Genomic DNA, 24,578 nt, shown 5'->3' on the forward strand with positions numbered 1-24,578 from the left:
TTTCTCAAGCAGAAAGTTGTTGAGCGCCGCCTTAAGGAGAAGTGCTTTCCGACTCCCTGGAAGACCTCATCAGTTTGCCCTGTATTTAAGAATTCAGGTGATAAGTCATCTCCCTCTCAGTACAGACCAATAAGTCTCCTGTGTGTTATGAGTAAGTTTCTGGAATCCATATTAAATAGAGAAATAGTCAACCACCTCAGCCGGAACAACCTTCTTAGTGACACAATATGGTTTCCGTTCTGCAAGATCTACCGCAGATGTGCTGACGGTTATATCCCACAGGAGTAGTGAATCTCTTGACAAAGGCTTCCTTTCTAGGGCAACTGCTCTTGACATATCAAAGGCCTTCGACAAAGTATGGCATAAGGGTCTACTTCACAAGATTTCCAGCTACGGTATAACTGGAAATGTTTTCTCAATCATTAAATCATTTCTCTCCGATAGGATCATAAGAGTAGTGGTTGATGGACAAAAATCGGAGGCCTGCAATATAAATGCTGGAGTCCCTCAGGGGTCAATCCTGGGCCCAACTCTCTTCCTGATTTACATCAATGACCTCCCTAAACACATACTTAAATCATTCGTTGACATCTATGCTGATAACACGACCATCTACGACAACACATCAAAGGCTGTAAATGACAGTTCTCTCTGATTCTCTCTCCTCTGATCTCGAGCGCGTGGTTCAGTGGGGGAAGATGTGGCTGGTTATCTTTAATGCATCCAAGACTAAACTCCTATCCTTATATCATCAACGCTCTGATCCCCATCTGGCATCAATTGTGATGGATGGCTCTCGTCTGGGTGAGGCCCCATGTTTTGACAAGCTTCTGGGTTTGACCTTTACTCTTGATCTGAAATGGAACACGTACATCAAGTCTGTTGCCAAGGTCGCTGGAAAGATGGTGGGATCCTTCTACCGCTCCAGAAGATATCTCACTACTGATGCAATTCTCTATCTATATAAAAGCCAAGTACATCCAAGGATGGAATACTGTTGCCATATCTGGGCAGGAGCTGCTAAAAACATCCTATCTTGCCTTGATAGAGTACAAAATAGACTTTGTAGCTTAGTGGGGGATGCCCTTTTCTCTACCCTGCAACCTCTCTCCCACAGAAGAGACGTTGCGAGCCTATCCTTGTTTTATCGTTATTTCCATGGCAGGTGCTCATCTGAATTCCAATCTCTAGTCCCCCCTCGCCTATCTTTCACGAAAAACACCCGTCTAGCTATATCCACTGTGAAAAATTTCCCCCACTCTATATCTGTGCCTAAATCAAAACGCGGATTCCATAAACAAAGCTTCTTTCTTAGAACTGCACGCCTGTGGAACTCTGTTCCGTCCGCCTGCTTCCCACCGGACTACAACTTGGATGTCTTCAAGTCCAACATTAACAAATTCCTAATGAACCGCCCCCTTAAGTAAACACTTCATCAAATCTCCACACTAACGTAATGTACTTGCAATAACCCTTATCCCTGAGTGGCTTCCGGGCCTTGATAAGTGGTGATCACTGTGTAAAAAAAAAAAAGATGCTTGAAAAAGTGGTAGTTGGTAGGTGAGAGGTCTGGAGAGTATAGCAGATGAGGCAGTTTTGTAGCCTAATTTGTTCAACTTCTGCAGAGTCGCTTTAGCAACGTGCAGTCGGGCATTGTCATGGGGGAGAATTGGACTTTTTAAAGAACTCGCTTTTCATCGCAAGTTACAACCTGGTCGAGAAATAGGCCCTTATTGCGTAAAAAGAAGGAGAGGTGACATTTTATAGCGGCATTTTTTTGGTTATCATTCAATTCATGAGGCACTCATTTATCAAGTTTTTTGCCTTTCCAATCTCTCTGAAGTGGTTGAAAATCGTCATATATGTTACATCTAATTCAGAAGCAAGTTCTCAAACAGTTGTGCATGAATTGGCTTCGACTAAAACTCTTAATTGATCAGTGTCAACATCCGATGGCCAATCACTACGCTCATCATCTTCAAGACTCTCATTGCCGCCACAAAATTTCTTAACCATCATTATGGTAGGTGTTCAGTAATGGTTCCTAGGCCAAACGCCACATTGATATCGCGAGCTGTTTCAACAGTTTTTCAGCCTAGTTTGAATTGAAAAAAGAAAATTATGCAAATTTGATTTTTTTTTTTCATCTGGTATTACACATTCTGGACAGAAGACAATAGTTCTAAAACGATTGTAATTTAAATGATTAGAGAGAGCAGCAAAACGCTCTTTAAAATGATATATAAAGTAAAGGTATTCTAATGAAAAATACATTATTTGAAACCAAAATTAAAAATTCCACAAAAACTTGCTTCTCAACCTAATTGATGTGGAGATAGTTTCCTTTAATCGTCTAAACAGAAACATAAGCCTCCAGACTTGATGAAAAAATTAGTTTTAACATTTCTCTTCTTCAGCAATCTATTTCTTAAAATTAATTGTTTATTATAATACTAGGTAATAAGCTTTTATTCAAACTTCTATGTACATGCTTTTTATTTATTTATTTATTTGGTACTTATACAGTTTAATCAAGACATTAAAAAATGAAAATATGGGGGGAAAAAAAAAGGTTATATTGTACGTATCCGTTATGGAACAAACTTCTCAAAAAAAATTTTCACTTAATTTCATCAAGTAGTTTTTTTTTTTTTTTTTTTTTTTTTTTTTTACAGTGAAAAAACAATTTGTTATGATACCGAGCAAAAGGGTTGATTTTTAGGAAGAAAAGTTAGTATTAAAGATGAGGAGGAAGTGTTGGCGCTTTACATTGTTATCGCCCCGTGGTGTGTTCAAAACATTCTATAATGGCTGACTTTAACGCGCTCTCATAATGTGTTTTTTCGCTGTAAAAAAAAAAAAAATTTTTTTTTTAAAACTACTCGATCAAATTAAGAAAATTTTTTTTTTTTTTGGAGATCCTCAGTTTAAAACGGATACGTATATTATAACCTTTTTTTTTTTTTTTTTTTTTTCGATATTTTCATTTTTTAATGTCTTGATTAAACTGTACAAGTACCTTTTTTTTTATTACATGCTAGAAGGTATAGATTATTTCTTAAAAATAAAGGAGACTTTTCACTCTTGAAGAACAAATAACCGTCACAATCTTACACTCTTATACAAGGTTCGAATTCAGGGGCACATTATCTAAATTGTAAATTTTACAACAACCATGATGATTAAGTAAATTAGAATAAGAGTTTACCTTGCACATATTGATGCTCACAATATATCATCTTTAATGATTAATGAATTTAACTATCAAAAAAAAATTCTGATGACTCTAGCAATCATCTCCCTTGAATATTAGCGCCATGAAAACCATTAAACTTTTCTTTTGTTGAAATTAAATATCCACTTAATACATTTTTGACAAATCGGGGCTCATCCACGACTCTTAGCTCTCCTTCATTATCTAACAGTTTAATTTATTTTGATATTGGATCTATATGATACATCCTATCCCCCTCTCACCCATTCTCGTATCAAGAATTTTCCAGGATAACTCTGGTTGCGTCAAAATCGTTCAGCCATTTGTTTATTCGCAATTTCCTCACTAAACAGTCCTTGGGTTTTTTTGGGTTTTTTTTTAATTTTGCACAAACATTAGTCATGGTGAAAGTAAATTTTTCACTTGTGGAAGGGGGACCCTGCATGCTTTTTTATCTTCTTCCTTTGATTATTGGGAAATTGTGGTGGTGGGGAGGGGTCTAAACATCAGGAAAAATGATGCTAAACTTAACACCAAAGAAGTTTGCAGAAGTGAAATGGTTTAATAAAGACATAGAAACCTTAAAAAGAAAACCTGTTCTTATTTAGAATTCGACTTAAAAAATACAGACAAAATTTTATGATGTACATACCCCTCATGGAATAAAGGTGCCATATTCCAAAAATTATGTAAATTGATCAAGTAGTTTGGTTTTTGGGGGGTTTTTTTAAGTAAGAAAATCAAATTTTATGATAAGCGAGATACGAGCCAGGAGTTGCCATATTGTTTTAAAATGTGTTAAAATTTAAGAACAACCGAATTTGATGATCAGGAATTTGGTTGCATTTGAAATAATTAATTGCTAAAAATTGTAAAGTTTGAATTTACATGATTTTTGGAATCTCTTCATTCCATGTCAGTTATGTATATCATTAAGACTTTTCTATATCTTTGTTTTTTTAAGTCAAATTCTAAATAAAAACCAAAAACTGATAAATTAGTATAGAAAGAGGGGGGGGGCTCATTATAGAAATAGATTTGCATTCTTTCTTATATTTACTGGACAAATAGTTTTGTAACAGGATTAATATTTATTTACAAATAGATGCACATTGTTCTTTATTATAGTGAAAAGTTCTTTTGAATGTTTTTCTTTCTTTCCAGGTGAGTGAAACAAAAGAGGGAAAGAAACGAATATTAAAATTGTCACAGAAAAAATTTTGTGCTGATGGCAAATCAGAAGGTAAGTTTTCAGATTCATTAAAACAATCGTACCATAAGGCATGTGATGTTCATGTGTATATTATCACCCTTCACCTCTTTTTTCTTTTAAGATGAAATCGCCTAATCCCTGAAGATGCAGTGCAAAAAAAAATGCAATTTGTTCTTGTCCAGAATTCCCCCATATTAAAAAACAAAGAAAAGTCTGTAAGATGTACATACCCTTGACCGAAACAAAAATATCATGCTCTAAATATCACGTGAATTGATCAAGTAATTTTATTTTTAAATTAAAAAAATCAAATTTTATGAGTAACTGAAGAGCAGCTGTCTCGTCCACTGTTTTGAAAAAGATTTTTTAAAACAATTCCAAACTTAAGATTAATTGTTTAAAAAAAAATTTTGCCTTGTTTTTTAAATAAAACTGCTTAATCAATTTACATAATTTTTGGAACATGATATTTTTGTTTATTGTGATTTTTCTTTTCGTTTTTAATATCTGGAGAATTTGGGACAAGAACCATGTAATTTTTTTAATTTCATCAGATGTTGCTGTGTTGAACATGAAACTCTAAATACTTTCTTGACATTCAAGCTAAGGTCAAAATCCTTCAAAATGCTGACTTTCCACTTTAAATTTTTTGTCCTCATCTTTTCCTTAAATTGCATTCATCTTGCAAACACCTAATTCCACCCCCAATTTCTTTTTCTTTTGTTCCCCAATTAGATCCCACTCCCATTTAAAGATTGACCTGCTTGTTATTGATTCTGAACAAACCAGAAAAACAATGGACAGTCTGTTATTTAGAAAAAAAGATGGAAGCATCTTATTGACTTTTTTTTTTTTTTTTTTACCACTCCCATTTTATTCTAATGAAATTTGTGTAATATTTTATATTTATGAGCAATAAAATTTCCAATCAGTTTGGGGATATCTTAAGTAGGACAGCCTCTGAGTATAAATGTGATATTGCGGTGACGGAGATGATATTATCGCTATAGGATAAGCAACGGCACTCATTTTTCCCCACACTTAATGGCACTGTGCCAAATTTATTTTAAATGTAAATTTTTGAAATATTTTCCCCCAAAGGTGGTACAATAATATTACGGAGTCTTCATTTGCACATAGAATGGAAATATGTTACAATTACTTCTTAAAGTTTTTGAGATCACCATAATCCACACACACACGCAAACAGATTTTGATGTATAACATACGCTTTTTTTTATAAATCAGAAAAAGCGAAATTGTTTTTTTTTTTTTTTTTTGTTTGATTCTTTTTCTCAACCAAAGACTGAGTTCGACTTAATCGGTAGAGCTTTATACCTTTATTGCTTCCTCATTTGTACTTTTCTTCTGATGTTGCCTGGGTGTTTGAAGGTGTGCGTGTTGTGGGGGGGGGTGTTAAAGAAGAAACTTAACCCTGTTTAAATATTTAAAAAAAAAAAACGATAAAATACAGCGATTTTAAAAATGAAAAAAAAAAGGGGGAGGGAGGGGCTTGGTGACAGGTAGGCTCGAACCTGGAGCCTTGAGGCCCATAGGCTAAGCCTGAACACCTGCACTTCGTCGACAGTAGCAATGTACGAGCGATTAAAAGTGAATGTCAAACGTTATTCAGCAATTTTTAATGAGGTCAAATCGTTTTACTGCGGGATAGTTGACGGTGACGTTTACATCCGGTTCGAATCCAGTTTCGCTGTTTTTATACTGAAGTGAAAGCAACATGCAGCGATCCGGAAATGTGGAATAGTTAGCTTTTCAGAGTCGGGCAAATTAAATAGACAGGCGACCCCTGTTGTTAACTCATAGATATTATCATTTAGACATGATATAAAAAGTTTTAAGAATGAGCGAGCCGAGTAAGAACAAAGCGAAAAAAAGCCTTTTGCGGACATACACAAAAAGCGAACATACACACACACACACATTTTGCCTTTTATATATATATATATATATATATATATATATATATAGATAGATAAGAGATGAGTATTGGCTGAAGAGAGCTTGATATGGATATCTAAAACGGTCCTAATTATCGGGCTTGAAACCGACAGTACCAATGACTTATCTCATCTAACAACTTTCTGTACACAAAATATATATATATATATATAGAGAGAGAGAGAGTTTTAGAAGTGACTGAGTTCTACGATGGTTGGGAGCAATTTGCGATGAACGATGACAGTTGCCAGTTGTGTAACGTGGCTGTTATGCTCGAATTGTGTTCAAACCTCTCTTAGACCCCTATGCCGTTTGGTACCATTGAAAAGGAACAAACAAAAATAAATCCGACTCAGCTTTTTTTTCTGTTTTAACAAAAGGCATTTATTACCATTACTTTCCAAACTTTTTCTTTTAACTGTTCATTTCATCTGCCATGAAATTAACAAAACCCTGCCATCTTGACACCAGCTTAAAAGTCTCTCGCCACCACTGCAGGGCCACATGTCCATCTCACTTGGCTAGCGTTTTTCTTTCTGCTCCTCCTCATGCTGGTCATAGCCAGCCATTTCTCATCTCCAACTTTACACATCCATCTTCTCTAGTGCAAACTTTTCTTCTCCTCAACCACATGGTGTCTTTTTTTTTTTTCTTCCTTGTAAAGCAAACCCGCACACGCTTCCTAATCTGCATATGTGCTTTTTCGGTTACTGCTGCTTACATCTTCACAGGCCAGCTACCCTACAGCTCCTGTAGATATTTTCCCCCATGCACTCATACACGCTGTTGCAGTTGGACACGGTCGAACTCAGGTCGTAGCTTGGAGGAGATGGGATAATGAATTGATCCACCAACTGATGGACACAGTTTCTAAAGAACATCACACGCACGCACACACACACTCATAGTGCAACTAATATTTCCAGAAAATGTTGAAATCTGTTTTCTTTTTGTTTCTTTCGTTTGATTTTATTTTTTATACTTGTGAACCCATCTCAACAGTCACACTTTTAAAAGTTGATTAAGAACAACTTTTCAGTATTGTTTTGTTTTAATAACGCAACCTAAATTATTCAAAACTGACAGATGTAACCTTTGCCTTTCACAAGATATGACACCTCAAAGTGTTTTTGTACTAATATTTTTGTCACCATTTGACTGCAATTTATGTAAGACATAGACTACCTTTAATGGCTTTATATATATATTTTTTAATATTTGATTTAATAGATTTTTAAACAAAAAAAAACATTTTATTTCTAGGTACATCACAATGGATGATTCCAATTGACATTTCCACATCATCAAGTGGAAATAAACCGAGCAAGAAAATATTGATGGATAAAGAAAGCATGGAAGTTATTTTGGAAGACGTGGAACCAAATGATTGGGTTTTGGTGAGTTCTTAATGCAATTATTAAACTTGCTGTGAAATCTTTTATTTTAATGCTGCACAATGTAATATTTTTAAATTGCCTTTAATTGTGAAAATAATTGTTAAACTACGATGAATCATCATCATCATCGGATTGATGTCTGCTTTACATACTGGCATATGTTGGACGACTTTTAGAAATTGACTTGCAAACAAACCCCAATTATCTATTTATATATAAAGATGAGAATGTGTGTGTGTGTGAGGACAACCTCAACCTATAAACTCGACAATTTTTTGATCTAGAGGTTTGAAATTTGGTATATAGGGTATTCAAACGTGTGGAAAACTTTTTAATCAGTTTTCATTCAGAAAAAATGGATGCTAAGCGGTAAAACTTTAAAAATGGGTGCGTGGGAGTCATTGAATTTTTATCTGTTTGTCAATTATTCCAAGACTGCGCATGAATGAATCCATCACATGACAGCTTCCTTATGTTAAGAATAAGTAGGTTTGAAAACACTTTTTAAAGATTGTGGCAAGCTGGCCTAATGGTTATCGTACTTGATTCACTTTTATTAGTCTTTGATCTCAGCTCAAGTAATTTTTTTTTTTTTTTTACCTACAAGAAATGAACTGTTTAGAAAAAACAATATTCACATGCACAGGTCTGTTTCTTTTTTTTTTTTTTTTTATTATTATTTTTATTATTTTTTTTTTTTTAACGGGAATTTAATGTTATGTTTAATACCAGGTAACACAAGGTACATCTGTTAGTTATTTATAAAATAAGGAAAATAGTTTTTCAATTTATATACCATTAAAAAGTTGCAATGTTTTTTGGGGGGCGGGGGGAGTTTGTCTTCGTATGTAAATAGAAATATTTGATTGGTTTTGACGGAAAAGGAATAGGCAGAGTACACATACTAATGCAGTAGTTTTTAACCTGTCAATATTCGAGTTTGAATGCAAGTCGAAAGAATTCTTTTTAAAATGTTTTTTTTTTATTATTTAAAGAAATCAACATAATGGCATTAAAAAAAATTTTCTTTAAACTAAATGACTTTTTTTTTTCTAATAATCCCCAAAAGAGGTAGATATAAAATGCATTCATCCAAACTTAATTATTTTACTTAAAACATAATTCCCAATGTTTTTCACTAATAAATACATTAAACATAGTTACTTGCTCTTTCGTGCAAATTCATACAAAAGTTCACAGCACTTTTGCAGTAGACAGATGGCGGCAATGTTAGGGGGCGATAACTCCAATTTCTTCTTAGTCAAATACCACAGCAAATAAGTAACAAACAAGACTTTTTTAAAAACCAAAGCATTTATTGGATAAAAATGTAATGTAATTGTAAAAACATTTATTGGATAAAAATGTAATATAATTGTAAAAACATTTATTGGATAAAAATGTAATATAATTGTAAAAACATTTATTGGATAAAAATGTAATATAATTGTAAAAACATTTATTGGATAAAAATGTAATATAATTGTAAAAACATTTATTGGATAAAAATATAATATAATTGTAAAAACATTTATTGGATAAAAATGTAATATAATTGTAAAAACATTTATTGGATAAAAATATAATTGTAAAAACATTTATTGGATAAAAATATAATTGTAAAAACATTTATTGGATAAAAATGTAATATAATTGTAAAAACATTTATTGGATAAAAATGTAATATAATTGTAAAAACATTTATTGGATAAAAATGTAATATAATTGTAAAAACATTTATTGGATAAAAATATAATATAATTGTAAAAACATTTATTGGATAAAAATGTAATATAATTGTAAAAACATTTATTGGATAAAAATGTAATTGTAAAAACATTTATTGGATAAAAATGTAATATAATTGTAAAAACATTTATTGGATAAAAATGTAATATAATTGTAAAAACATTTATTGGATAAAAATGTAATTGTAAAAACATTTATTGGATAAAAATGTAATATAATTGTAAAAACATTTATTGGATAAAAATGTAATATAATTGTAAAAACATTTATTGGATAAAAATGTAATATAATTGTAAAAACATTTATTGGATAAAAATGTAATATAATTGTAAAAACATTTATTGGATAAAAATGTAATTGTAAAAACATTTATTGGATAAAAATGTAATTGTAAAAACATTTATTGGATAAAAATGTAATATAATTGTAAAAACATTTATTGGATAAAAATGTAATATAATTGTAAAAACATTTATTGGATAAAAATGTAATATAATTGTAAAAACATTTATTGGATAAAAATGTAATATAATTGTAAAAACATTTATTGGATAAAAATGTAATATAATTGTAAAAACATTTATTGGATAAAAATGTAATATAATTGTAAAAACATTTATTGGATAAAAATGTAATATAATTGTAAAAACATTTATTGGATAAAAATGTAATTGTAAAAACATTTATTGGATAAAAATGTAATTGTAAAAACATTTATTGGATAAAAATGTAATATAATTGTAAAAACATTTATTGGATAAAAATGTAATATAATTGTAAAAACATTTATTGGATAAAAATGTAATATAATTGTAAAAACATTTATTGGATAAAAATGTAATATAATTGTAAAAACATTTATTGGATAAAAATGTAATATAATTGTAAAAACATTTATTGGATAAAAATGTAATATAATTGTAAAAACATTTATTGGATAAAAATGTAATATAATTGTAAAAACATTTATTGGATAAAAATGTAATATAATTGTAAAAACATTTATTGGATAAAAATGTAATATAATTGTAAAAACATTTATTGGATAAAAATGTAATATAATTGTAAAAACATTTATTGGATAAAAATGTAATATAATTGTATAAACATTTATTGGATAAAAATGTAATATAATTGTAAAAACATTTATTGGATAAAAATGTAATATAATTGTAAAAACATTTATTGGATAAAAATGTAATAATTGTAAAAACATTTATTGAAAAGTCTGAGTGAGAAAATATAATTTTAATAAAACAATTTTGTAATGAAAGCAACATTGGATTTTTATAAACTAGGATTGTTTTTTTTTTTTTTTTTTTTTTTTTTCAAACAAATTAAAAATTTTAATAAACCATTTTTGAAGTAAAGCAACGTTGAAGGATCAACAACAATTTAATAATTTAAATGGAACATTTTTCGAATTAAAGCAACATCTCCAGCAAAATCCGTCACTACTACTGTTGTTGGTTTGCAATGCTATACTTTGTTCACATTGACACTGCTCCGTCACCGACAACAATCTATTAGTCTGCAAAAAGTCAATTGTTTCCCGGGTGTCTGACATCAACAATACAATATCACGCATATTTAGGGAATTCACATCCATTTTAAGATAAATTTTCTGAAGAATTTCCTAAAAACTATGAGTTATCGTTCCCCTGTTCTTTGACCAAGAAGCACCACCTAGCGATAGTTCAATGAAACACACCAAAATAAAAAAAATGGCTGCCGTCCATATACTGCAGAAGTGCCAAATTCACAATTTTTTTTTTTTTCTAGCTATAAAGCAATAGAAGGTAAAAAGGTAGAAATTGACATACACACGAACTGTATTAACATTGCTCAAAAACTATTTAACTATTTAAAATTATTTTGTTTTTCCCCAGTTAAACTGTGGCTCAATTGGAGTGTATCGCATTCAGTACAGTTCGGAGATGCTCAAGTCACTTTTATCGGGGATCAAAGATAAGAGCCTTCCACCTACTGACAGATTATCACTAGAAAGTGACCTCTTTGCTTTGGTAAGAATTTTATTTTTCATTTTTTTTTTTCTTTTTTTTTTTTTTTTTTTTTTTTTTACACAGTGATCACCACTTATCAAGGCCCGGAAGCCACTCAGGGATAAGGGTTATTGCAAGTACATCACGTTAGTGAGGAGATTTTATGAAGTGTTTAATTAGGGGGGGCGGTTCATAAGGAATTTGTTAACATTAGACTTAAAGACATCCAAGTTGTAGTCCGGAGGGAAGCAGGCAGACGGAACAGAGTTCCACAGGCGTGCAGTTCTAAGAAAGAAGCTTTGCTCATGAAATCCGCGTTTTGATTTAGGCACAGATATAGAGTGGGGGAAATTTTTCACAGTGGATTCAGCTAGACGGGTGATTTTCGTGAAAGTTTGGCGAGGGGGGACCAGAGATTGGAGTTCAGACGAGCACCTGCCATGAAAATAACGATAAAACAAGGATAGGCTCGCAACGTCTCTTCTGTGGGAGAGGGGTTGCAGGGTAGAGAAAAGGGCATCCCCCACTAAACCACGAAGTCTATTTTGTACTCTGTCAAGGCATGATAGGCTGTTTTTGGCAGCTCCTGCCCAGATATGGCAACAGTATTCCATCCTTGGCCGTACTTGGCTTTAATATAGATAGAGAATTGCATCAGTAGTGAGATATCTTCTGGAGCGGTAGAAGGATCCCACCATCTTTCCTGCGACCTTGGCAACAGACTTGATGTACGTGTTCCATTTCAGATCAGGAGTAAAGGTCAAACCCAGAAGCTTGTCAAAACACGGGGCCTCACCCAGACGAGAGCCATCCATCACAATTGATGCCAGCTGGGGATCAGAGCGTTGATGATGTAAGGATAGGAGTTTGGTTTTAGATGCATTAAAGGTAACTAGCCACATCTTCCCCCATTGAACCACGCGCTCGAGATCAGAGGAGAGAGAATTTTAGTTTGTTAATAGACTTGTGCATTTTAGTTTGTTAATAGACTTGTGCATTTTATTCTCTGCATTAACATATAAAATTTCTGGGAATTTCTTTGCCACCCATCCACTCATATCTTTGCATATAGAATTTTTTTTGTGTTGCCATCTATATGTCCGGTCCAAGACATTTTGAGTGATGTGTTAAAAAAAAAAAAAAATTTTTTTTTTTTTTTTTTTTTTTACCCCAATTTTTATAACCGAACTTCATTTTGCTGTGTAATCTTAACAAAAAATTATCTCTATCACATCTCCCATCTGCTTAAAATTCCAAAATGGCATTTGTAAACTGGATTAGTTAGCGAAACACTGGTTGAAAAATTTGATAATAGGGGACTGTTTTGATTGATATGCTTATCAGCTCGGCTTGGCATTAACATCTGTCGTTGAAGGCAGGTGATTGAACAGCTTGTTAAAATGTTCTTTCCACTGTACAAAACACTACCAGATTAGTGATCGCTGTACCATCCTGGATATGAAGCATCTCACTGCCCCTAGAGTGAGGTGGAGGGGGGGGGACATAATCCCCTCTATTTATCTGCCATGTAAATTAATCAAATAGTTTGTTTTTTATCATAAAATTGATTTTTCTTAAATAAAAAACAAACTACTTGATTAATTTACATGATTTTTGGAATATAACATCTTTGTTACATAATGACTATGTACACCATAAAAAATTTTCAGTTTTTTTTTTTTTTTTTTTTTTTTTTTTTAATCAGTGTAATTCTAAATATGCACCCTTTTTTTTTTTTTAATTTCCTTTAGTCACGTGCGGGAATGGTACCTACAGTTGAAGTCTTGAAGCTGGTGCATGCCTATATTAACGAGGACAATTATACAGTATGGAACGACCTTGCGAGGAACCTTTCCAACATTGCTTTGTTGTTACAATACACAGACTATTATGAAGAATATAAAGCTTTTGCACGTACACTGTTTGAAAAAATTGTCAACAAAGTTGGTTGGAATGCCACAAAAGATGAAAGTAAGTTCTGTCTGGTATCGTTTTAGTAATTGTTGGTTACTTTTATTTTGCATCTGAACCTTTCCGTGGTGTTGGCTGGATTGGTCATCTAAGTTTTTGTCCTTTTTATGTTTGAATATGAGCAGTACTGAATTTTTTTTCATGTTTTTCAATTCTGCAAAAGCTTTCTGTTGCGACTATTGATTTATTTCTCTTGTACTGCGAGAAACGTGACACTAGGGTCGGTCAGTGGAACTGAAAAGTCAGCATTCCTGAGGAGGAACAATCTGGTCCTGCAAAAGATGCCTGGGTAACCCCCTCAGCAGTTCCTCCAGTAGAGACACCTCATGATTAGCAATAAACTAACCTCTTCTCAAAGAAAGAAGGCAAAACTTGAGAGGATGGACCTCCTAGAACTGCACAGAATAAACTTTACACCACAATCAGCAGGGAAAAAGTCATTACAAGAATGGTCTAAACTGTTGATTTTAGGGTTGAGGACTTGTTTTGAGATAAGGTGTTCCATATTGCTTGTCATTTGGATGTGATATTTTCCCTTTTAGAATCTGATATTTTGATATTATTTTTGATAAAATGGCCAAACAAGGATTAACATGTAAAACGCAATTAACAAAATGTGAAGATATGTGCAAAAGTCAAAATTTATAATATTCTGTTCATTTTTTTTTTTAAGGAGGTAGGATGGTCCATCCTTAGCTTCAACAAAATAAAAAAATAAAAAAAAAGTGTAAAAAATTAAAATTCTTTGTGGTGCAGCTATGCTTTAAAATTAGAAATCCATTCAAAAGAACAATTTGATTACTTTATGAATTTTTTGTCCTTTTTGTTTTATTCCATGCTTGTTTTCTGTTATCTTTTTACGTTTGATGTATTTTCAGATCATTTAACAACTCTCTTAAGAGATCTCGTCTTGTGTCGTATGGGTCGTTATGGTGATGAAACTGTCCTGAAAGAAGCACGCGAAAGATTCAAACTGCATTTATCTGGAGAAAAGCTTCTTCCGGCTGATTTGAAAACTCCAGTAAGTTTCTATTTCAAACTCTTTGTTTGGATAGCCTGATTGTGGGGGATTGTCAGTGTTTAGTTAGTCAAAATATTTTGATAACAAAAAGAAATGTTTGAATAACAGACTGTTATCAAAGGTATTTATAATAAAACAATATTTATGCTAAATATTTTACAATAAATAGAAATGTTAACTTGATGGAAGTGGAATTTTTAGTTAACTGAATCAGAAATTTTAGCTGACGGAAATGATAAATAGATTACATGATAAAGCATCAGGTGATGATTTTTTTTAGATATGTGAGTAATGATGTAATTGTAAAGGGAGTTATTTTTATATACACGTAGACTTTAGTCTATAGGAAAGTTGACTTTTAGAGGAACAGATGAGTTGGCAACATGTCGTAATGAATAACTCTGAACTCTGAGAAAGCTGTTGGGACAATGTCGAATGTAGAACTTAGGACAAGCATGCAACATTCCACGTGAGGAAACATTCTGGAAATAAAAGTTACTGAAAATACAACCCGAAACTTCTAGTCGATTCTTTGAGATGAATCTTTATTTAGCTTCCAAGATCCATCAAAACAAGACAAAAGATGGACAAGATATGTTTCTCCAGAGAACTGCGTTTTGTCGGTTTGTATTGTCCGTGTTTATGTATGTCCTTAAAAACATGTTATGACCACATCAAAAATATCATGAAACATTATGGACTTGACGATCACAAACACTCTCGCATATATGAACACTTATGAACACCAACAGCAAACTGTAGATAAACGCAACAAACATTACTAGACGATCAATAGAGATGCTGTCATACACGTTATGCACATTCAAAGACATGAAAATACATGAATGTTAGACGACACAACTAAACCGTTATAACTCATTACATAGACAACTATATAACACATTTGTTTATATATAAACCCCCACTAATCACAATTTTCAGCTTGTTCGGTTGTTTAAAGAAAAACTTGAACTTTGGTGTCATCAGCCAGAAGCGAAACCGAAAACAAAATTTTTTAAAGAAAAAGAAATGACGCGTGCCGGGCGCGAACTCGCAAAGCATAAGACCATAAGTGAGCACACTATCCATAGGACTAAGATGCGAACAATGTTATCACATTGCAAATTTATCTATTTAAAAAGAAAGTTAGAAACTTGCATGTGTGTTTAACACTCAGTATCGAAGATTATTACATAATAAAACATTTCTGCATGAAATGATCATTTTTTTTTTCTAATTTTTTGATATTACTTGTCTGAGAGATAGCTCTTTCTTACAATACCATGGTCATGCTGCAACAATACAACTGATGAAAGTTTTTAGCTGACATACAAACACACACACACAGATGTTTGAGATTTATTTAGTAGATGATGATGGCCATGATTAATGTCTCAACACCTTTTTGTTCTTTTTTTTTTTTTTTTTTTTTTCCAGGACCAGGGAGATAATTCCAAATAATTAAATCTTTTACATTGCTGTGGGGAGAGGATATTAAAAAACGTCAAATTTGCTTTAAAACGATTTTCTCGATAAAAATAAAACTGCTTGACCAATTTACATGAATTTTTGAATATATTTTTGTTTCATCATGGATATGTACATTGTAATGTATGTTTTTTTTTGTGTTTTTTTTTAAGACGGGAGAGGGGTTATAGGTATGGACAAGCATTGTATTTTCTGAGGACATAAGGAGCCATCTCTTATTCTTTAAGGCTGGGGAGAAAAAGAACCTTTGTATCACGATGCTTATGTGCTTTAGACTGCTTCATCAGAGCTGATTCTTTCAGCTTCATTCTTTCCTTCTGCACTCAGGAATTCCTTTTCCGTTTTAAATCAGAAAAACCTGATTTCTGCCAAATTTCTAGAACCTTACCTCCTAATGTTTGTCACTTGAGGATGAAGATATGGCACATTTTGAACACATAAGATTTATAATTATGCTGGATTGTCTACCTGTCAGTGCATTGTTCCTCATGCTTTTTGCGAGAGTACTTACTGTTATCGCTGAGGTATGAGAGTCCTTTTGGTGATTGACATGATTGAACCACCTTGACATAGTGAATCGTTTCCAATAATGATTCTGTTTCATTATTAAATTAAAAGATGTTGTAATGCCATGAAATAACTTTCACCTAATTTTTTACCATTTGATATTACTTTTTTAATTTTACTTTTTCTTTTCAGGTTTATCTGACGGTTCTTAGTCATGGAGATGAAGATGTTTTGAAATCCATGTTAGATGTAAGATTTCTGTTTTACTTGATTTAAAAAAAAAAAAAAAATTATCCACTTTTTAGTTGAATTCTTAGTTTTGTTTTTTAGCTGATGCTTTATGTTGCAGTAAAATCTGTTAGCGTCTTGTCTCCTCACATCCCCCATATAAAGAATCCAAGAGGTTTGCAGTCAAACGAACTGATAGGTGAAATGTGATTGACAAAATATTTTGACATCCAAACATGTTTTTTTCAGCTTGATGTCTAGGCATTGAGTCTTACTGCTCAACTTATCTATGTGAAGCTACCTGGTTGATCCAGGGTTTGACTACCTACTCAAAACGCAGATGTATTGATCAACATGTGACTCTCAGTGAAGGAGTGGGTTGGTGTGATGTCACCTTCAACGACAAATTGTTTATCATGCATTTTTCTTTCTGATATCACTTCGTAGTCAAATTCTGAATCTTTCAATTTCTACCATCCTCGTGCGTGCACAGAAAAAGTCTGGAAACTTGTATGTATCTTTAGTGAAGATTCCAAGTTGAACTCTGCATTTCTTTTATAGAGTTTCATTTATTCTTAAAACATTAAAAAGAATGGAAATGTTGCAACTGTTTTCATGAAGACTTTCATGACAATGAAAGTAATAAAAAAAGATATGCATCAACCATTTAAAATTTCAAGCTAATAATTGTCAGCACTCTGTAATAAAAGAAAAGAATGTGGTAAAAAAAAAACTGTTTTACTTGATGGCAGCTATTCCAAATTTATCAGTGTACACCTGAGTTATCTCCCTTTGGTTTTGTAGAGCGTTACATAGGTTATCAACATACATTGATTTATAATCTCAAAATAATGGGTTCTTGTACAGCAATCCCCTGTATTAAAAAATCAGAAATAAAGAAAAGTTTTTATGATGTATGTATCCATGACGAAATGAAATTATCATATTCCAAAAGCCACAAATTGATCGAGTAATTTTATTTTTATAAAAAAAATCATTTTTAAGTTGTTAATGGGAATTTGTAGGCATTACAACATAAATCTAGCAAACACGAATTATTGTTGAGTTATCTTCCTATATTTCTTGACATGTTTTTTCAGAATGGCAGGGAAAATATTAACTCTACTCATAAAATTTTATTTTTTTTTATATATATATAAAAAATAAAAATACTTGCTCAATTTTACCTGATTTTTGAAATATGATATTTTCGTCACGGATATGTACATCATGCAGAGTTCTGTTTATTTCTTTTTTTTTTTTTTCTTTTTTTTTTAAATATATGGGGAATTCTGGATAAGAACCAAGCAATTTTTTAAATTATATTGAACTGTATTTTAAAAGAAATGTTTACTTTCCTTTCGACCATCTTTTATTTTCAACATAATTGCATAATCAACAGAAAACATTTCTATTTAGGTGAAAAATAATTGTTTTGAAATGAAGATAGAAATTGTAAAAACAAAAAAAAAAAATTTATTTTATATAAACAATAGTTTGATGATGCTATCATCTACAGTGACTGAAGACTTTTTGAACCCATATCCATAGAGGCTGTGCTTAAATTATTGGACTAAAATAAAACCGTAGTAAGTTGTATTATTTTAAGTAAAACTCATTATTAGACCTAAAGACTTAAATGAAATCATAAAAAGCTTGATTATTATTATTTAAAAATATATATTCTTAATAATTAAATATTTTCAATTATCTTTTTTTTTTTTATTTACGTGCCTTAAATCCACATTTATCGGAGGCTGTTATCGTGAGAAACTCTCTGAATAAAAGGGAGATAACTCGAGCATATGGTCGTGAATTTGGAATAGTCGCCATAAAGTAAGTTGTAAGTTACCCTTCTGGAGGTTGATGGTTCAATCCTCAGGGCGGGGTGACACTCAAAGTACAATTATGAATTACGTATGACTTCTACCCAGTCATGGCTGACAGAATGAGAGCTTGTGAATTAAATAAAGGATTCCATTGAAAATTCTGTGCAGATTTCAGAGTTTGACAAGATACATCTGAAGAAGGTTGGCAATTAGATCGTCCGGACAGTTGTGGAAATAGCACTGAAGATGAGAACAGTAGTTTGACGAATCGAAATACGAATAAAGTTTCGCTTTTCACCAGACATATTTATTTGTGCAATTATTTAATAGGATTTTTTTTTAAGTTATTCATTTCAATGAATTAATGCTAAGAATAAAAATAAAATAAATATATGTTACATAGAAGGGAGAAACCGAGACACACGAACCATACCTGGCATATAATTTTAATAATTGTACATGATCTTTTAGCACAATGCATATGTAATTATTAGGGCTATGACAACAGCATATTCTTTTCATTTTTTTTTTACTCTTTCGTGAGTATCCGTTGATATCTTATATGCTTTTATATAGTGTGATGTGGTTCTCGGTTGATTAACTGTGCCTAATTGTTTCATATATATACTCGAGAGTCAAAGTAATGAAAAGAATATGCTGTTGTCATAGCGCTACTTTTTTTTTTTTTCACTCCAAACAAGGCACATTGCCACTTTGCTGTAGGGGGCTACTATCAGGGACATAAGCTACAGGGGTACTATGTGGGGAGTTGGGCAGCAAGATGTTGGTTCACATTACACTTGAACTTCTGCATGTCAGTACAGTTGCAGAAGCAGGAACTCAGAAGGGAATTCCAAAGTCCAGCGGTTCTGGGGAAGAAACTACTGGAGTAAAAGGCTCTCTTACATCTAGGGATCTCTACTGTGAAGGGATGAGACTTACTAGCTTGTCGGGGGTACTTACGTCGAGGGGGCACAAGTGCTTGCAGTTCGTCAGAGCATTCACTGTTAAAGTACTTGTAGAACAGGCAGAGGGATGCAACGTTTCATCGATGGGACTGAGGCTGAAGTTTAGATGACAGTTCAGGACCTACCAGATTGGTGACTCTCTTTTGAACCTTGTTTAGGAGCAAGAGACTAGTGGCAGATGCACCAGCCCAAATATGACAATAATGCTCCATACATGGGCGAATGATGGCCTTATAGAGGTATAGGATACTTTCAAGCGTTAGTATCTTTCTAGCACAGTAGAGAGAACCCACCTTCTTCCCAGCACTCCTGGCGATACTCTCAATGTAATTGTTCCAACTCATATTACCTGTGAGCGTTAGGCCGAGGAGTTTAAAAGATGTACTTTCAGATAAAGCGTTTTTGGCCATTGCTATTGGTGGTAGAGAAGGTTTCTTATAGTTATTGAAGGAAACAAGCTTAGTCTTGGCAGCATTGAATGTGACCATCCATTTTTGTCCCCATTCCACTACAGATTGGAGGTCATCCTCTAGTGTTCTTGCCATTTCTCTAGATATGTGTTCATTTGTTTTCCTGTCGTGTCTGTTATAGAGTGTGGTGTCATCAGCATATATACTCATCTCACAGACAATTTTGTCAGAGAAGTCATTTATGAATATTATGAATAATAGAGGTTCAAGGATAGACCCATGGGGCACTCCCGCATTTATATCATATTGTTTAGATGTACGACCATCGATGACAACCTGGATTTTTCTCTTATCTAAGAAGGAGTTAATTATGTTAAAGATTTTTCCAGTGATACCGTATGATCTGATTTTCCTGAGAAGACCTTCATGCCATACCCTGTCAAAAGCCTTAGATATATCTAGAGCTACCGCTCTACCCTCCCCTGCTTTGTCCAGTGAATGGTATATACGCTCAGATATTACAGTTAGGATGTCAGCCGTAGAACGGGTTTGCCTAAATCCATATTGTTGGTTGGTCAGAAGTTTAGCATCTGTAAGGTGATGGACTAGAGCTTGGTTAATAATAGACTCAAATATTTTGGCAAAAAGTAAGAGGAGGCTAATGGGACAGTAATTTACTGGGTCAGTTCTTTCACCAGAATTCTTGCAAACTGGTACCACAGAAGCAGTTTTCCAGCAGGCAGGAAAGGAAGATTCATTAAGGTATTTGTTGTAAAATTTGGAGAGAACAGGCGCTACTTCAACAGAGCACATTTTTAATAGCACAGCCGGGATGAGATCAAGTCCACATGCTTTTGAAGTGTCAAGATTTTTTATGATAGCATGCACCTGAGAAGGGGTAATTTCCAGATCGTCTAATGTGGCGTCTGTCCGCAAAGGAAAGTCAGGGAGGGGGTGGTTTACAGGGTCCAGTGTGGAGTTGGAGGCGAACCGACTGGCAAGCATGTTAGCCTTCTCGGTTGCTGAGCAAACAATCTCATGATTGTTGGATAGTGGGGGAATTGTTGAGTGCCCATTATTTACTACACTGTTGTAGATTTTCCAGAAGTCACGGGTTCCTAATTTCTGTGCTTCGATGCATTTTTTGGTGGTTTCAGTAAATTCTCTCTTAGCTGTCACTATTTCTTTCTTACTGTTATTTCTGGCCTCTATATACTTCTGCCTGTTTGAACTGGACTTATGTCGGTTAAATCTGCGGTACGCATGCAGCCTTTGAGCAATGGCAGCTGCACAAGTAGAAGTAAACCATTGGGGAGAGTGGGGCTGGCTATAAAACTTCCGCGTGGGAACATGTGCTTCAATTGCTGTTTTGAACCACTCAGTGGTTTCATGTGTGCACTGTTCGGCAGGAAGTGAGAAGATATTTCGCTATGGAGAGTCTCTGATGAGATCCCTGATAGCTTCCCAATCAGCCTTTTTATAATATCTCATTGTTTTGAGTAATGGCTCTTCCGTTTTGGCTCTAAAGTTTAGTGTGATTTCAACTATGGTCACTATTATGGCATAATTCACACTGATGCACTGGTTCCAGTTAGATTACTGAAGTTAAGCAATGTTGAGTTTGGTCAGCACTAAAATGGGTGACCACTTGGAAATTCCAGGTGCTGTATGTGCTCTTTCTTTATCTCAACATTGTTTCTCCGCATCTAGCATTTCTCCTTGCCACTAGACTCCGAGAGGTGTGGTTAGGGATTGCGCAACCTTGCCTCACAATTACACGCACAGCTACCCTTACAGTAGGTATCCATTGTCTGTTGAACGGAAGCATTGCATGTGTAAATTGCTGCATGACCTCTTGATTTTGTGTATTTTGTATTTTATCAGTTTTTCTTTTTCCTTTTTTTTTTTTTTTCGTGCGTTTTCATGGGCATTTAGTTGTATGAACAAGCTGAACTGCAAGAAGAAATGATTCGTATCAGCCGAGCCATTGGAGCTGTAAGAAAAGAAAACCTTATCAAACAAGTCCTGGAATTTGCCATTTCCGTAAGTTTAAGCATTTTACAACTTGTAATATTTTGTTCTGTTCACTAACTGATTAAATTGATTCAACAATTTATCCTTTTATTTTTCTTTCTCTTTCTTGCCACCTATTATTTTTTTAAATTGTAACTCTGTCTCCAACATTTTTTTCCCCATTGGCTTTTGTGTATTCAGGATTAGCACAAGTTTGAGTTTTGTCTTGAAATGGCCTCATTTCTATTATTACCTTAAAAAATCCTTGAAATTTGGAAAATGTCTTGAAAGGGCCTTGAAAATCATTATGTCCAGTAAAATTTGTTGAAATATCAAAAAAAAAATTGAAATAAATGATATTCAATTATTTTTTAAATATTAATAAAAATAAAACTGAAATACATTTTCTAAAATTGCATCATATTATTTGGGATATAAGAGTTACGTCCCTTTATCATGAAATTACCTGATATTTTTCTTATAACATCGGTTTCATGCTAATATGTATACACAATACTGGAAATTTAAAAGTAAAATGATTATAGTATAGACCCATCTACAATGGGGAAAATAACATTTAATCGTGCTTGGTTGGCCAAATATAAATGGGTCAGTAAATGTAAATATGATTGTCAACAGGCATATTGATTGTTGTGTAGTAGGTAAAAGGACATTTGTTTTGAGCAAAATGTGGAAAAGTACTTTGAAATCACACATGGCTGGCACTAAACACAAGACAAACAAAAGCTATAAATAGTTGACACGTTTTATTGTGCATTAAAGAATTTCATTTAAATAACTGTGTAAACTTAAAAATTAATTCATGAAATAAAGAGATGGATGAAAATGACTTTTCCCCGTTAAGTTTTTTGGTTTATTATGTAATTATTTATATATCATTTTGTTTTGGAAATTTTAATTTTGTCTGGGGAAAGTCTTTAAAAACTTTGAAAATGAAAATCTGTACGAACCCTGGTATTTGAAGTTATACACTATACTAAAACATGGATTTTTTTCTCTCCTTTGCAACTTTTTTTTTTTATATATATATATTTATATTTTCATAACATTTCAAGAGTGATGGTCCTATTTATAACTTATATCCTTTTTTTACTTTTTCTAACTTCTCTATTTTTTTTATTTATTTATTTTTTTTTTTTCTTTTAACTTTTCTGAGGGCTGGAGGGCTGGGGAGATGTCCTGTTTGTAACTTGGGGGCGGGGGTTATAATTTTTTTTTTTTTTTTTTTTTTAATTTCTTGGTGCTTGTTAAGATAGTCGACAGATAAGTTTTTAAATGTCTTCATAACAAAAAAATATTACTACATTGCCATGTCCAAAATAGTAATATATTCAAATATTACAAAAATTTTATCAAGTAGAAAAACTGCTATTGTGTTTTTAGTAAAAAAAAGTTAAATATTCTACTTGATGAATTTTCATAGTATTTAGATATATTACTATTTTCGACATAATTTAGTAATATTATTTTTACTTACAAGAATATATTTAAAAAATCAATCTGTCGACCATTTTAGCAAGCACTAGTCTTTTTTGCTGACTGCATTTTTATTAGTGCAAAATTGTTATTTATTTTATGCAAGAGAAAGTATCAAATAAATTCTTCCTTAAATTCAACAGAAACTGTTTTCATTGTATTGTTTTTATATTTTAAACTACTTAATGTTGTCTTTAAAAATGGAAATATCAACTACAAAGACAGTGTTCTATGTTATTTTTTATACTGATTCAATGATTCAGAACCTGACCTAAGATCACGATTATATCTGCTAGTTTACGGTATGTTGCTGGAAAAAACCGATGCAATTAGCCGATCATCTGTTTTTTTTTAATAAGGGAAAAAAAGACCCTCATCTGATATTCTTGAAAAAAATTGGCTTTTATCATAGTTGTTTCCATGAAAAAAAAAAATTGTTTTCGTCGTTTAAAAAAAAAAAATTAGATTCTTTTTTTTTTTTTTTTTTTTTCATGAAAAAAAGAAAAAAAAATTTAATATTTACAGTTTCCATGTTTTCGACTTTAAAAAAAAAAGACTTTTTCTTTGAAACATTTGTTGGAAAAAATTTTATACTTTTCTTGAAAAGAAAAATTTTTTTTAATATACTTGAAACAGAATTTTTTAATATACTCTTCTTGAAAAGCAATTTCTTTCATATAATTCAACTTACAGTAAGTCTTGTGTTAAAGTTTTTTTTTGTTTTTTTTTTTAAATTTATTGTCTGCCAGTTTTTGTATCAGCTTTTTCCAGCTGCTTACCATAAACTGACATTTAACCTTTTACATTTATGTCTTAAAAAAATATGGTTTATTTCATCAGAATTGGTATATTTTTAATCTCTCTTTCTTTAATGTTCAGGACAAAGTTCGCTCACAAGATACAGTCTTTGTGGTGGCAGGTGTGACAGGCACTGTCAAAGGTCGTGAAATGGCCTGGAATTTTGTTAAGGAACATTGGGACTTGTTTTACCAACGTTACCAAGGAGGTGCTTTGATTGCACGGCTACTTAAGGTAAATTCAATCTTTCTAATCAAACAGAAATTATACTGGTCTTTTATTGTTTTCTTATGTTAATGTTACATTGCTATAG

At 32.5% G+C, this 24,578-nt stretch overlaps 1 protein-coding gene across 2 annotated transcripts in view; it reads left to right on the top strand.

The window, feature by feature from the left end:
- Positions 1–24,578, top strand: part of LOC145303570 (puromycin-sensitive aminopeptidase-like) — an 82,448-nt gene that overhangs the window by 55,951 nt on the left and 1,919 nt on the right. For both annotated transcript variants that reach the window (XM_080145083.1, XM_080145084.1), the window contains 8 exons: positions 4,379–4,457; positions 7,650–7,783; positions 11,422–11,556; positions 13,287–13,506; positions 14,385–14,527; positions 16,715–16,771; positions 21,893–22,000; positions 24,347–24,499. In XM_080145083.1, coding sequence (XP_080001209.1) covers positions 4,379–4,457; positions 7,650–7,783; positions 11,422–11,556; positions 13,287–13,506; positions 14,385–14,527; positions 16,715–16,771; positions 21,893–22,000; positions 24,347–24,499 — 1,029 coding nt within the window. The remainder of the gene's footprint in view (positions 1–4,378; positions 4,458–7,649; positions 7,784–11,421; positions 11,557–13,286; positions 13,507–14,384; positions 14,528–16,714; positions 16,772–21,892; positions 22,001–24,346; positions 24,500–24,578) is intronic.

Source organism: Euprymna scolopes, chromosome 19 (genome assembly GCF_053919585.1).
Source record: "Euprymna scolopes isolate OS-2025 chromosome 19, ASM5391958v1, whole genome shotgun sequence".
In the NCBI taxonomy this organism is placed as follows: domain Eukaryota; kingdom Metazoa; phylum Mollusca; class Cephalopoda; order Sepiida; family Sepiolidae; genus Euprymna; species Euprymna scolopes.